Source organism: Falco rusticolus, chromosome 11 (genome assembly GCF_015220075.1).
Source record: "Falco rusticolus isolate bFalRus1 chromosome 11, bFalRus1.pri, whole genome shotgun sequence".
Taxonomy (NCBI): Eukaryota; Metazoa; Chordata; class Aves; order Falconiformes; family Falconidae; genus Falco; species Falco rusticolus.
This window is the reverse complement of record NC_051197.1, coordinates 21123828-21136136: the sequence shown is the minus strand read 5'-3', so window position 1 is coordinate 21136136 and position 12309 is coordinate 21123828. Positions and strand designations below refer to the sequence as shown.

Genomic DNA, 12309 nt, shown 5'->3' with positions numbered 1-12309 from the left:
TCTTCCCATAGGGTGTTACACTTGGTGAGATCTCAGTGGATGGGTTCATCTTTGTCTATGCTGCAAAGCCTTTCTCCTTTCCAGACAGAGAGGATGAGATGGGAGGATGATAATGTGGAGACTTTGCTATTTGTTGGGAAATGCTTTCTTCTGTTTCCACTCTCAGAAAGTTTAAATTTTAATATTTGATGAAAAATTTAATTACATACTAGTGCTTTAGGTGGTGAGGTTTTTTGGATTTTTTTATTATTATTTTTAATATTCAGTCTAAAGTTTTAGATAGAAGCCAAACCTTTTAAATAAAAAGCACTAAGAAGAACACTTCTGTGAAGCTAAGGCCTAAATTGAGCCATCCCAGTTAACTACCATCACTACAAGAATTATTAACTTAACCTTTGCTTTTTAACTCCTTTCCATTTCTTATGTCCTTTGTTCTCTAGAGAGAGAGGGGTGCTTAATACTTGCCTGTGCCTACTTCAGCTATGTGCAAGTTACTTTTCACTACATTTCAGTTAGGGCTGTTCCAGTGCCATATTCTGAATGCACATACATTTACATTTGGCTTATATAAAATCAGTTTTTCCTTATTCTCAGTCTGCAAGCTTCTGTGCCAGTATTAAATACAACTGTCAGAAATTGGCTACTAAGAGTAGCACAAATCCTGACCGACTGAAGTTATCATGGGCTAAGGCAGTGCTAGCATGAAGCAATGCAACTCTGTTATTGGTATTTAAAAATAGTAACTATATGGGTATCTGGGAGCTAGCAATTCAAAGATGCTGTCTTAAAGAATGACTTCATTAGAAATACCTTCCAGATGGGACCACACTCATTGCTATTTTGTTCTAAATTCACTGTAAATGAATAAGAACATGGTGCATCACGGAGACCTGGAAGCACCTTATTTTCATGTTTCCAGATCAGCTACTGGCTATTCTAATGATTTTTCCTGCTGGAGAATGACTGCTTTTGGCATGCTCTCCATGCTGCTGCTGTCTGAGTTCTGGTGGAGGTCAAGAGCTACGCTTGAAGTGCACTTAAATAGGAATAAGTGTACTTGTAATATTCTGAATTGAGCTGCTGCCGGTTAATGACAAGGGTAGATCACTGTTTGCATGACACTTCTGTTTAATTGTGGTGCGTGCAGATGATTAAGCTGTTCTGCATGGGTACCCACTTCTCATGTACTCAAATAAGTCATAGTTGCAGAGTGTCTCCTTGAAGAATCCTTGCCAGAGCTGGCTCAGCAATGCAGACTTACTGCTTTCACCTTAAGTACATTCATCCTCAGAATTAATGAAAAGAATGGAAGCCAAGAAATCTCATCACTCACCAATCTGCTGCTTTTTCTCTCCTGTCTCTGACCTTCTTTGTCTCTTACAAGACAATTTGTGTTTCAGTTAGCCAGCACTCTCCTACAGAGAGGGTGCTGTATTCCACAGTCAAGGTTGGAGACTCCTTTTCTTTTGCGAGAGTTACTGAACAGCTATTCTGGGTGGTACCTGGAGGAGTTTAAAGTTCAGCTCAATCCAGTGCAGTCACAAAGTATTTTTTCCTGTTTCAAGGGAGTCTGACATTATTTCGTGCCGAAGTCACTTGAAATTGGTCAGGGCTTACAGAGGGCTCGTACGTGTCTTGTAGTAGCTGCTGGCTCTCCTAGCCTTTTTTTCTTTTTAATAAGTAGTCCGTCTTTGAAAAAATCAAATACAAAGGGAACACGAAGCATTTGAGAACTAACTGAGGCAGTAGACAGAATACTGAGGTAAGAGGTTTTAGAAGGAAGGGGTGGGTTAGGAGGGGCACAATGGTTCACCTTCTGTGGGATGAGATGATTACTGTGTCTGATCATCAGTGCTTTCTGTAGCTGTTCAACATTACTTATTTGCACAGTGGGTTCTTTGCAGTGCTGTGACCGCAAAAGTCTCTGCTTGTATTCTTTCATAGTGCTTCTTCCATCAGCAATGCCAAAACCATGTTCCCAAACAGAGTCACCGCTCCTTGTTGCAATGAAGTTTCTCATACTCCACCCATAAGACTGACTCTCCAGCATGACTGTGAGCTAGAAACAGATAGTTTAGTGTCTCTTTCTCAGCCATTTATAAGTTTTAATGGTGACAAGTATTTGGAATTCCTCTCACATTACGTGACTTTCTTGTTGCCTGTTGTACCAATTGCTAGTTACTATCAGGGTTAATTGTCCCAAAAATCCTGTTGAGTTTGATACTGTAATTCTTGTTCTGTTGTTAATGGAGATGATAAAAAAATTTAATGATAGTAGGTATAGATATTCAAATGAATTCTGGTAGTATATTAAAAGTGGGGAAGCATTCCCCTTCTGGTTTTAGGGTATAATGTTTTTTTCCATTTACTCTATCTTGATTATTCATGAGATGTAGAACAACTTATTCACAGTGACAGAAAATAGTATTTTGATTTTTAATTCTCAGTGTTACTGCTTTTCCCTTGGCCTTATGCATTTTGGTACTAAGAAGTCTTTCCTTGGTATATGCATTCGTGTACACGCAGCATGGCCTAGGGAGTCAGGTCTGTCCCTGGGGCTCTCCAGATCACTGAGCTCACAGTTTTGTTGAAAGCAAAGCACAAAAAATGGGGGAGAGGGTTTGTGTCTGTGTCTGTTGCTTGAAAATATTTTAGTTGAGAAGTATCCACATACTGTTGTGCTTAATGTCCAAAGGCATTTGTAGGTATCCATCCAGTGTTTTAGTACATGTATGTGTATCTCCCGGATGGCTTTACTAGACTCCACATGCTTAATGAGCTTATAGGCAGGTTTTTGCTTTTCTGTTGTCATAACAGTTCTCTCTTGATAATACAGTATGTTAAAGGAGGCACAATACAACATTGTTTCATGCATAGAAATGGGTACCCAGGAGAGGCAGCTCATAAAAGATAGTAACCAATTTTGTTTCAATTTGAAGCATTTGAATTTGCACTTATGTCCTACTCTTCTGCTTAAATCTGCTTCTGGGGGACTGTGCAGAATTACTTGTGTTTGAATGCAAACTGTGATCACACACAATGTTCAAATAAAATGATACTTAAACATAGGAAATGGAACATTATATTCAGTGTGACTGCCTCAAATATACATGGTTTTAGGTGTTAAAGAATCAAAGTATTGGTAATAATCAAGAAGATCCTTTGCAACGAAACTCCCTCAAAGCACGCATCGTTAGGTTCTTCTCCTGGATATCAGGAATGGACCGTTTTGAATGTCTTCATATAAGGCAATAAACGTATGTGCGCAAGAGCGCACATGAGTGAGTGTGGAATTGAAGCAAAGGCAGATGCAGTGTGGCAGCAGCGTTCTGTGCAGGTCTGCAACATTTTAAATGGGGAATTTTGCATGATCTCACTCTTTTATCTAAAAATGTGATTCATCCAGTGAAAGCATAAAATATACTTTGCTGACCCAGAGAATTATATGAGAACATTATTATTTGCCTGAACTACTTCAGTAGTATTTTTTTATTTCTTTTAACAAACTACTGTGTGAAGGACTACAAACAACTTTTCAAATTTCTGTTTTCAAAAATGGAAATATCTTTTTTAGGATGATGACTTCTTAAAATATTTCTAACTGAAATCATGAGAGCAGAGTAAAAATTGCAGATAAAAAATACTTCATATACATAAGGAAAACTGCAAACCACAAAGTTGTCATGGATTTTTTTTCAATGCTTTAACATTATAAAATCACTTATAAACAGAAATTAATTAAAATCTCAATGGAGGATGTACAGGTATGGATCATTTGCCCCCAGAAACCTGCACTCAAGGCTTAGCCTTTAGCTTCCATTTTCTGTTACTGGTGTGAGAGCATGGTTATGAAGCATCCTTTGTAAATGTGGTGCTGACACCAAATTGATACTGTCAGTTTAGAATTAATAGTACAGAAGCCAGCATGCCTGTCTGTGAAACTGCTGCCATTGAGCAGACCCTCAGCATATTCCAATTCTTTTGAGTACTGTAGGGAAAAAATTTCCCATGGAGTTGCAGAAGCTGAGGTCTTGTGCATGGTTATTTGTTGTCTCCTGCATCTGTGTGAATCTGCGGTTGGTGCTTAGCGTCTCATGCAGAGCTTTGTCACAGTAAATTTAAGCAGATGTAAAAGAGCATAGTAAAAGAGTTGAAATGCAGTTATTCAAGAGGAATGCTGTTTGCTGATTATTTTTTCTCTGTAAAGAGTCTCAGCAAGGCTTATTTGTAGCTTTGCCTGGGACAATAACATGAAAAAGCATGAATACTCAGACTGTTGCATGAATCTGTATCAGTAATTCTTGCCATCAGCAAGTGATTAATTTTGACCTAGTTACACATCATCCTGCTGGGCCTGTTGGAAATGAATTGACAAGTCTTTGCTAGGGTCCAAATCAATAGCTCTGCAATAGGCAGCTTTGCAGTTCTCTCTGAGGTTTTATGGAGGAAGGATGATTTCTTCTGTGTTATATCCTGTGCTCTGCAAGTCCTTCCTAGGATGGTGAACTGCTCATTTTGGATGTATAGCTGGCAGGAGTGTGAACCACATTCTCCTTTCCTAGAGTAATAGTTACCCAGTACTGAATTAATGCCACATGAAAGAGCATTTGGTTTTCTGCGTCACAGACAAATATATGTTGCTTAGAAGAAGCGATAGCATACAGCAGGACTTGAAAGAGTTGATCGGAATAAATAATGAGGATATTTTTTTCTCCAAATCCTCATTTATTTTTAAACAATCTTACTTATCAACAAAATTAATAATTTTAGACTGCTAGTTTAAGTTGACTAAGGATTATTTTCAGGTCTAATTAAGGAAAGATAAAGTAAATACTGTGAAGAAAATGTCAGAATACCCTCACAGCAACTCTGGAGTCACTGAGGTTGCCCAGTGTATGTCTTTCCTGTACTGAAAGTAGAAGATGGCCAGCCAACTAAAATGCTTCGAAATGTGTATGTTTTGCTTTCTAATTAGGAAATCTAATTTTGCATTTCTTCTGCAGAATCAAAATCTGGAAACAATGACATTTGCTAGTATTGTTTACTGAAAACCGTTTCACAGGCAGTCGCACACTTTTTTTCTAATGCTTTTAAAAAAAATCTGCTGGCTGTGGTTTAATCATTGTTATTTAAAATATATTCTTTCTATTTTGGAGAAGAATGTATATAGATGCTTATTATTTGGTGGTGTTCTCTTATGAAAGCTGTCATAAAATACTGCACAAACATTGCTAGAGCTAAAATTCGTATTATAGGGGAGGAGGAAGAGAGCTGCTCCTCCTGGACACAGAACAGTTATGGTGCACTGGGAGGGAGCAAAGCTGCCAGCCTTGTTTCGAGAGGGGGAAATGAGGAAGCACAGGATAGCAGCCACTCGGGCTACTTTTCTGTAATGTGAAAATCAAAGATGCCTGCCTGCTTCCCCATGCATAGACTGACAGACAAATATCTGATTTAAAGAAGAACTGAGAAATATAAACTTGTCTGGTGACCACTGTTTCTCTCTACCACTTTCTGTGGTGTGTGATAAGGGATTTTCTAAAGGACTTAGAACAACTCTTTAATCAAAAAAAGGGAGGTCTGCTGCACTCTCCATAAGTTACGTACATCGCCGCTGCTCTTCAGCTTGTACCTCCTCGCTTCTGATTTTGGTCTGCTCCAGGAGGTGAGGTGATGAGAGAAATGTGCAGTGCTTTGTGTGGTATTATTTCCCTCTGTGCATTTTTGTGCTGGGGAAGAAGCACATGGCTTAACATCAAAATTGCCTTTATTAATTTTACATGTTGCATGTTTTATAAAAAATGGTGGCAGTCAAGGGTACTGGTGCCTAAAGGGAACATACAGTTCCTTTGGATCCTGCACATCATTATGCAATTGTCTCTACCAACAAAACATTTGCAGAGGCACTTGCTTAGGTTAGAGCATGAAGAAGTAGGAAAGCTCTTTGGGATGCTGCAGTCTTACTGTGTAGAATCACATGTAGTATATTCACATTCTGATACACATCCTTGTGTTCATAAGAATTGTCCCATTGAAGGAAAGAGGAGAATAACATTGCAAATGAAGAGGACACTGCAGTGATTCTGAAAAAGAAATTTTGAATACAAGTTCTCAACTGCTGAATGCAATTCTGTTGTAGCATTTCACTACTTGATTCTGTGCCATTGAGCTCATGGGGAGCAATTAATCTTTAAAAAAAAATGCAACATTAAAATTGTATGAACACTGAAAAAGATTATAATCTGTCAGAGACTAATTTTAACTTCTAGGAATTTTGCTTTAAAATATGAATAAGGTAGAAATAAAACCTTATTTTAGTTAGTACATTAACCTAATTGAGTTAGTACATCTAACTCAATTATTCACATTGTTGCTTAATTTTAAAAACCCCATCTAAAACTGAAATATCCACCTCACCTAATTACTTTGTTCAGCATGCTTACATATCCAGTCTTTGAGTGGTTAACAAAGAATTGCTATGGGAGCAAGTAAGAGGACTACAGTGAAGTCCAATTTAAATTACATCATCCTGCAGTAATCTCCAAGCATGAGGCTGTCCCTAAAGCACAAGAGGCAGAAGTTTTCACAATGGAGACTGATGTCTGTCTGTGTGGTTTCTGGGTTTTTATCTCTTTGTTTTTCCTTTAACTCGTAGAACCACATCACGGCCTTTGCAGAAGTCACATGATGTTGACGCTGATGTATATTCACTCCATTGGACTTCATCTCTTTTCACAGCCCACACATGATAATTGCAGTGTATCAAAAATAAGAAATTTTTAGAAGTCCTATTTCTGACTTGATTTTTACATCATTATAATGATACCAACATTTTGAAGAATTCTTAAATATTAGAACGTCACTTTACTTTCTAGAAAAAATGTTAACTGTTTACTTTTTGATGGAATGGGACAAACTGAGCACTAATTATATTTATCTGACAGTACCCTCTATTTTGGCTTCTCATTGTTTTTAATGGTTCATGTACCTATTCCAACAGTACTTCATATTTTGATTTGACTTTGATTTTTAAAATCTACATTTTTAATTCAGCATGAACTTGTTTCCATTTAGGGCGATTTCAGTGTATAAAAACTAGACAAATATTATGTTCTGTATGAAAATGCTGTTTGCACATTGTATTACGCTGTATTCCATGTAAGATATCATTCAAACAGTATGTTATATGTAAGACTGGTGCTTCTGCTTTTGAAGAGAAAAAAAATGCCAATTTTTACTGTAATAAGTATTGTATCATAATTAAAAGTTTATTTATTTGGATATTTTCCTGACATAATTGTAGTTGAATTGTTGTTTTGTAGTTTTTGAATGTCTTGGATGATATATATGTATCTAGGTTAAAAGAAATGAAAATAATATAGAAAGTTTGGTCACTGATATATTCTTTATTACTAATGTTATCCCATGAAAGGTTAAGGGCTCCATTCTTAGCTCAGCATATCTCATGGGAAGCTGTGCTATTCATAAAGTGTTTTAACAAATTCTTCAAGGCAGCCTGCATCTGCTCATGTTTATTGTACGCCCTGATACTATGCTGGGAGAATGGGTGCTAAGATAAGAGGGTCACTGGCTTAGTGAGAAAAGTGCATATGAGTTCCTACTCTCCATTTTCATCTTGGAGCACTCAAGGAAAAACCAAAATGGCTTCATTAATTTTCTTCAGCTGAAGTGACCAGGACAGGCAGACTTTCTCTCTACAGATCTTTCTATCTCTGTTTGTGTCTTAGGGCCATATTCTTGCAAAAATAACCCCTGTCAGTCTGTGCAGTGTTGATGAATTGATTTTTTTTTTTCTTCAGCATCAGGCAATATTACCATATCTCTGTTATCGCTGTGAGTAATCGAATTGAGTCTCCCCTTCAAAAGACAGTCTTGCTGACTATTCATAGTGATGTTGTCCTAGAAAAACTGAGCATCAAATGGATCTAAATACTGTAGATGCTGAAGGGTTCTCTTAACATCTACCAGAAAGTTTTCCTCTAGGAACAGCTGATACGATGCTAGCGCTATAGGCACAGTGAGAGTCGTAATGTTCAGTGCAGGCTGTTGGACGTTCTAGGCCTTACATTTTCCATATTTTCACTGTATTTCCTGTGCATTGCTCATTGTTAGAGGATGTTTGAAACATAAGACTGTAGAATTAGGTATATATTTTCTATGACAAATTTTAATAAATCCCCACATAGTCATCCAGGAAACACTTGCCTTCTACTTTTTAATTTAATCTCTGCTTTCACTAAAATACAACTACCTAAATAGTGCTTGGCAAACAGGGCAAGGCCAAGTCATCTTTGAGTGCAATAGAGCTTATCTCATGAAGTTATTGTGCTAAGATGAGAATTAGAGAATGAGGAAATATGCCAGTGGGGAGAGAAGTCCTAGAATAGAGCCCTTAGCTACAGCAGTGTTACTTAGGTGATTGAAAATCCACCTTTATTAGACTATCAAATGTGTTTACAAAATTGTAGTAGGTCCAAAGTTTGTTTAGGCACATTAGGCACACTTACCCTTCCCTTAGTCTAGCTATTTAAGGTCCAAGGTACTAATGATTTCTCTATGTGCAGATTTAAATGAAATCTTCACTCATTTTTGCATGGTAGAAAACCTGCATTTTTTATATCTGATTTATAAGATTACCAAGAGATTCTTTTATGTTAAAAGAGATTACTCTTTTTCAGTGTACTGTATATCATCAGCTTGTAACTGGTCTCTTTCTCTCTCAGGATCTTTCCCAGTCAAATATTTGGGTAAAATTTATCATATTATCTCTGTGAACCAGCAGTGAGAAAACAAGAGAGACACTCTGCTGTATAATGTATTTTTAAATAAAATAATTTTTCATTCATATGTAGTAGATTTTTTTTATATATCTGCCTCAGATATATTTTGGTTGTTAGTGTATATATAATGAAATTATGATCTTATGTCGACTGCATTTGGTGTTATATTTTCGCAATTAACCAGGAATTCCCACAGTTAACTGCCTTTCCTTAGAGGTGGTTTTGGTGAAATTGAAAAACAGGGGAGGAAGAGCTGTATTGCAGAAGAGAGTCCAGCAGCCTGTTGGTGAAGGACTGTCCGCAGGATGTGAACAAGCCACGCTCTGGATGCTACTTTCATTGATTTTCAGAAGTGACAAGGATTACACCTGTACTTCTCCGCTGCCCTGGAGCTTGGGCCTTTGCCCCTTCCATTCTGGACCTGAAAAAACTTTCAGTAGGAACAGATTTCCAAAACAAAAGTAAGTTGGCGTTTTCTGACTAAAATGGCTTTTTGGTGGTTGCTTTTAAAAAAATCCCAGTGAGGAGCCTATGACAAAAAGAATCATCCCTCATTCGGGGAATATTGTGGTGCAGGGTGGTCCCTAACAAAAATACTGAGACTGAACCGTTTCATTGCTGTGGAATGCAGCTGGTTTTATGATCCTTGTGGACCTTTCCTGCGTGTACTTCAGTGAAACAGCTCGACTCTATAAGTGAGATGCTCTTAAAAGAAGCATCTCTAATGCTATATGTGCTATGTTCCTAAAAATGGAATTCATAAGGCATATGGGGACACCAGCTGGGCTCGTATCCATACCATTTTAGATTTCCTTATATGTATTCTGCTGTCGGTTTGTAATCATGAACTGCATAAGACATACGGCGATAGCATCTGGGCTCACATCTCTTCAGCTTTTAAAAATGTTCGTTTTAACAATACGTTTTAAAAGAGGATAATGTTGGTATTTTTCAGCTGCAATTTTCTTTGCTGTTTGCTGTTGCCTTCTAATTTTGTTGCAGTCCAAGATCACGGTGAGTGTGGCAGTCCATTTGCACATTATGCTAGCAGGGAGCTTTTTATATTCTTCTGAAGTCTAATTTTGGTATTTCTGAGGCTTTCCGTGCAGAAAGCAATCCGTGCTATATTTTAGGAACAGATAACCTGAGTCTGTTTTGATCAAATATATCCCTGGCCATCTGCATTGCCTTGGCCTCAGGGACACTCAGGAGCATTTGCAGGCGGAAGGGTGAGCAGACCTGCAGACCTCTTAGCTCTGCAGCTGCTCCCACCAAGCACACCAAGAACGTTTTCACCAGGCTCTGCCTCTGACAGCTGACTCAACCCCAACACACCAGTCCTTCCTGCTGTACACCAGCACTTTTCATCTCCCCTCAAGTACCTCTGAGAAACTGGACAGATCAAGCAGGATACCATGCCCTCACCCTGAAGTATATCACAAACACGACTGCAGCTGGAGCCAGTAGCTGCCCAGTTCTCACCTGGACTACTAGAAAGCCAAATGAATGGGAACTAAATATGGCTTCAGCTTTTGACTTTCTCCTCCACTACTTAGGTCTTTTGGTTTTCACAGACTTCTGTAAAGGAAAGCTCCACAGTGTCTGCCCACTCAAACCTCAGTTGCATGCCTAGAGTTGTGCAAGCTTTATTCCTGCTATTTGCTACCAGGGCTTTCCACTAAAACATGGTGTTGCCATTTTGTCATCCTCTCTTGTGTGAGGATGGCTGAAAAAGCCTAGGGTTTCCAGGCTTGACCTCATGTTCTGGGAAGAGGAAACTATAGGGAAATGAAGGTAGTGGGTTGATTAGCGTTGATAACATGCAGCTGTGACCTCACCTCGAAGGCTGTGGGTTGATTGACATGGATGATGTGCAGCTGTAGCGCGTTCCTGCTAAGTAGTTAAATAGCCATGAGGATTGTGGGTGAGGTGGTTGGATGGGGAAGGAGGAGGAGTGTGGTCTGACCCTTGGAGGAAGGAGAAACGGCAGCGACAGTAGAATCTGACCCAAAGGTAAAAGCTTTGTTGTAGCCTACTAGTTTGTGCTGCAACAGGAAACTGTGAACACCCCAGAAATACTCCTGTCAGGGTGGGAATCTGGAACTTTAGTGTGGCTGTGTGATAAGCCTGGTTGTTTCCTCAGTGCTTGCTGCGTTACCATGCTGGGGTACAACTAATAGGTTTTCTTTTGATACTAAACTGCCTATATGTGTCTCATCATGAAGCCCTAGTCCACTTCCAACAAAGAGGATTAGGTACTTGGTTCTCTGCTCAATACTGGACCTTATTTTCTGTCTGTAGAGAATCCTGTATGAAACTTGTTCCCAGTGTCTGATGACCACTATCCCAGAAGACTTGGTGACAAGATAGCTGTCATTAAGGCTGGCTTCAAAGATGCTTAGCTCCCACTTGCCTAAAAGGATATCATGATCCAGGCATGTTTGATGATCACTCTAGCTGGGAGCAATATAACTGGCTAGTGCCCAGGATTCAACTACTTTTTTTCTGAAGGTGATGGTGGCATTTAGTTCTCTGCCTATCATGTCCTTGAACTCAATTTCTTCCCTTCTAGTTGTCAGCTCTTGATACTACATTCTGCTGTGAGTTGTGACGTTCGCGAGGCATAAGGGGAGAGTGGCTGTGTGTTCCTTGGCAGACCATTTTAGATAATCTTAAATGTCTTCTGCTCTTGGTCTGTTATCACTAGCTGTGTAAAACATTTGGAAGTTAATCTAATTGAATTGGGGCAATTTAATTGTGAATAAAAGTATACACCTGGAAGTTTTATGTGATTCTAACTAATGCACTAAGCAAATCTCTAGCTAATTCAGATTTGTCCTCTGTTTGGAAAAGTCCAAAGTCTTTTTTTTTTTTTTTCTCTCCTGGAGGAGCTATGCTGTTGTAATGTCTTCCCCTGGTGACTACAGCAAGAACAGTGGGCGGCTTCCTGAAGTGATCACATCAGCAAAATAATCATCTCTAAATTATGCACCTGCTAGTGGCTTCGTTAGCTGATGGGGTGCAGAGGACAGCTCTTGTGCTCTGAAAGTGATTAAGAATGGGCACAATGGTATTCTCCAGCTGAAATTGCTGAATCTGTCCTCTAAGATGGGGGCTTTAGTAGAAGCCCCAGTAAAGAGTTCTAGTCCCCAAAACCAAATTTTTTGCATCAGTGTTTCATCTGACAATGTTCAAATCTAAATAGGTAAATAGGTAAAAACAGGTAAAAAATATTTATTTACCTAAATAGGTAAATAAATAAAAATAAGAAACCAAATCCTTTTTCTGACAAACCTCTCCCTAAATAACTGTGTTATACCTAAATACCTACTTCCTGCAGCTATAGGGAACTTGCAGCCTTGCTGGCAATCTTTAATGTGGTTCTGAATGTGAGATTCTTGAGTTGTGAATTCCTAGGATTGCTCTGAAGTAGGCAGTTAACCCTCAAAAAGAGACTACATGTCTACAACTATAAAAGAAAAACTAAAAAGCTACAAAATGAGAAGGG

General features: G+C 38.7%; 1 protein-coding gene across 4 annotated transcripts in view; it reads left to right on the top strand.

Annotated features, from left to right (window-relative positions):
- The window catches only part of PLPPR5 (phospholipid phosphatase related 5), a 191164-nt gene extending 182298 nt beyond the window's left edge, over nucleotides 1-8866 (top strand). For all 4 annotated transcript variants that reach the window (XM_037403636.1, XM_037403638.1, XM_037403637.1 and 1 more), the window contains one exon: nucleotides 6656-8866. In XM_037403636.1, coding sequence (XP_037259533.1) covers nucleotides 6656-6688 — 33 coding nt within the window. In that variant the 3' untranslated portion in view covers nucleotides 6689-8866. The remainder of the gene's footprint in view (nucleotides 1-6655) is intronic.
- The last annotated feature ends 3443 nt before the right edge of the window (nucleotides 8867-12309 follow it).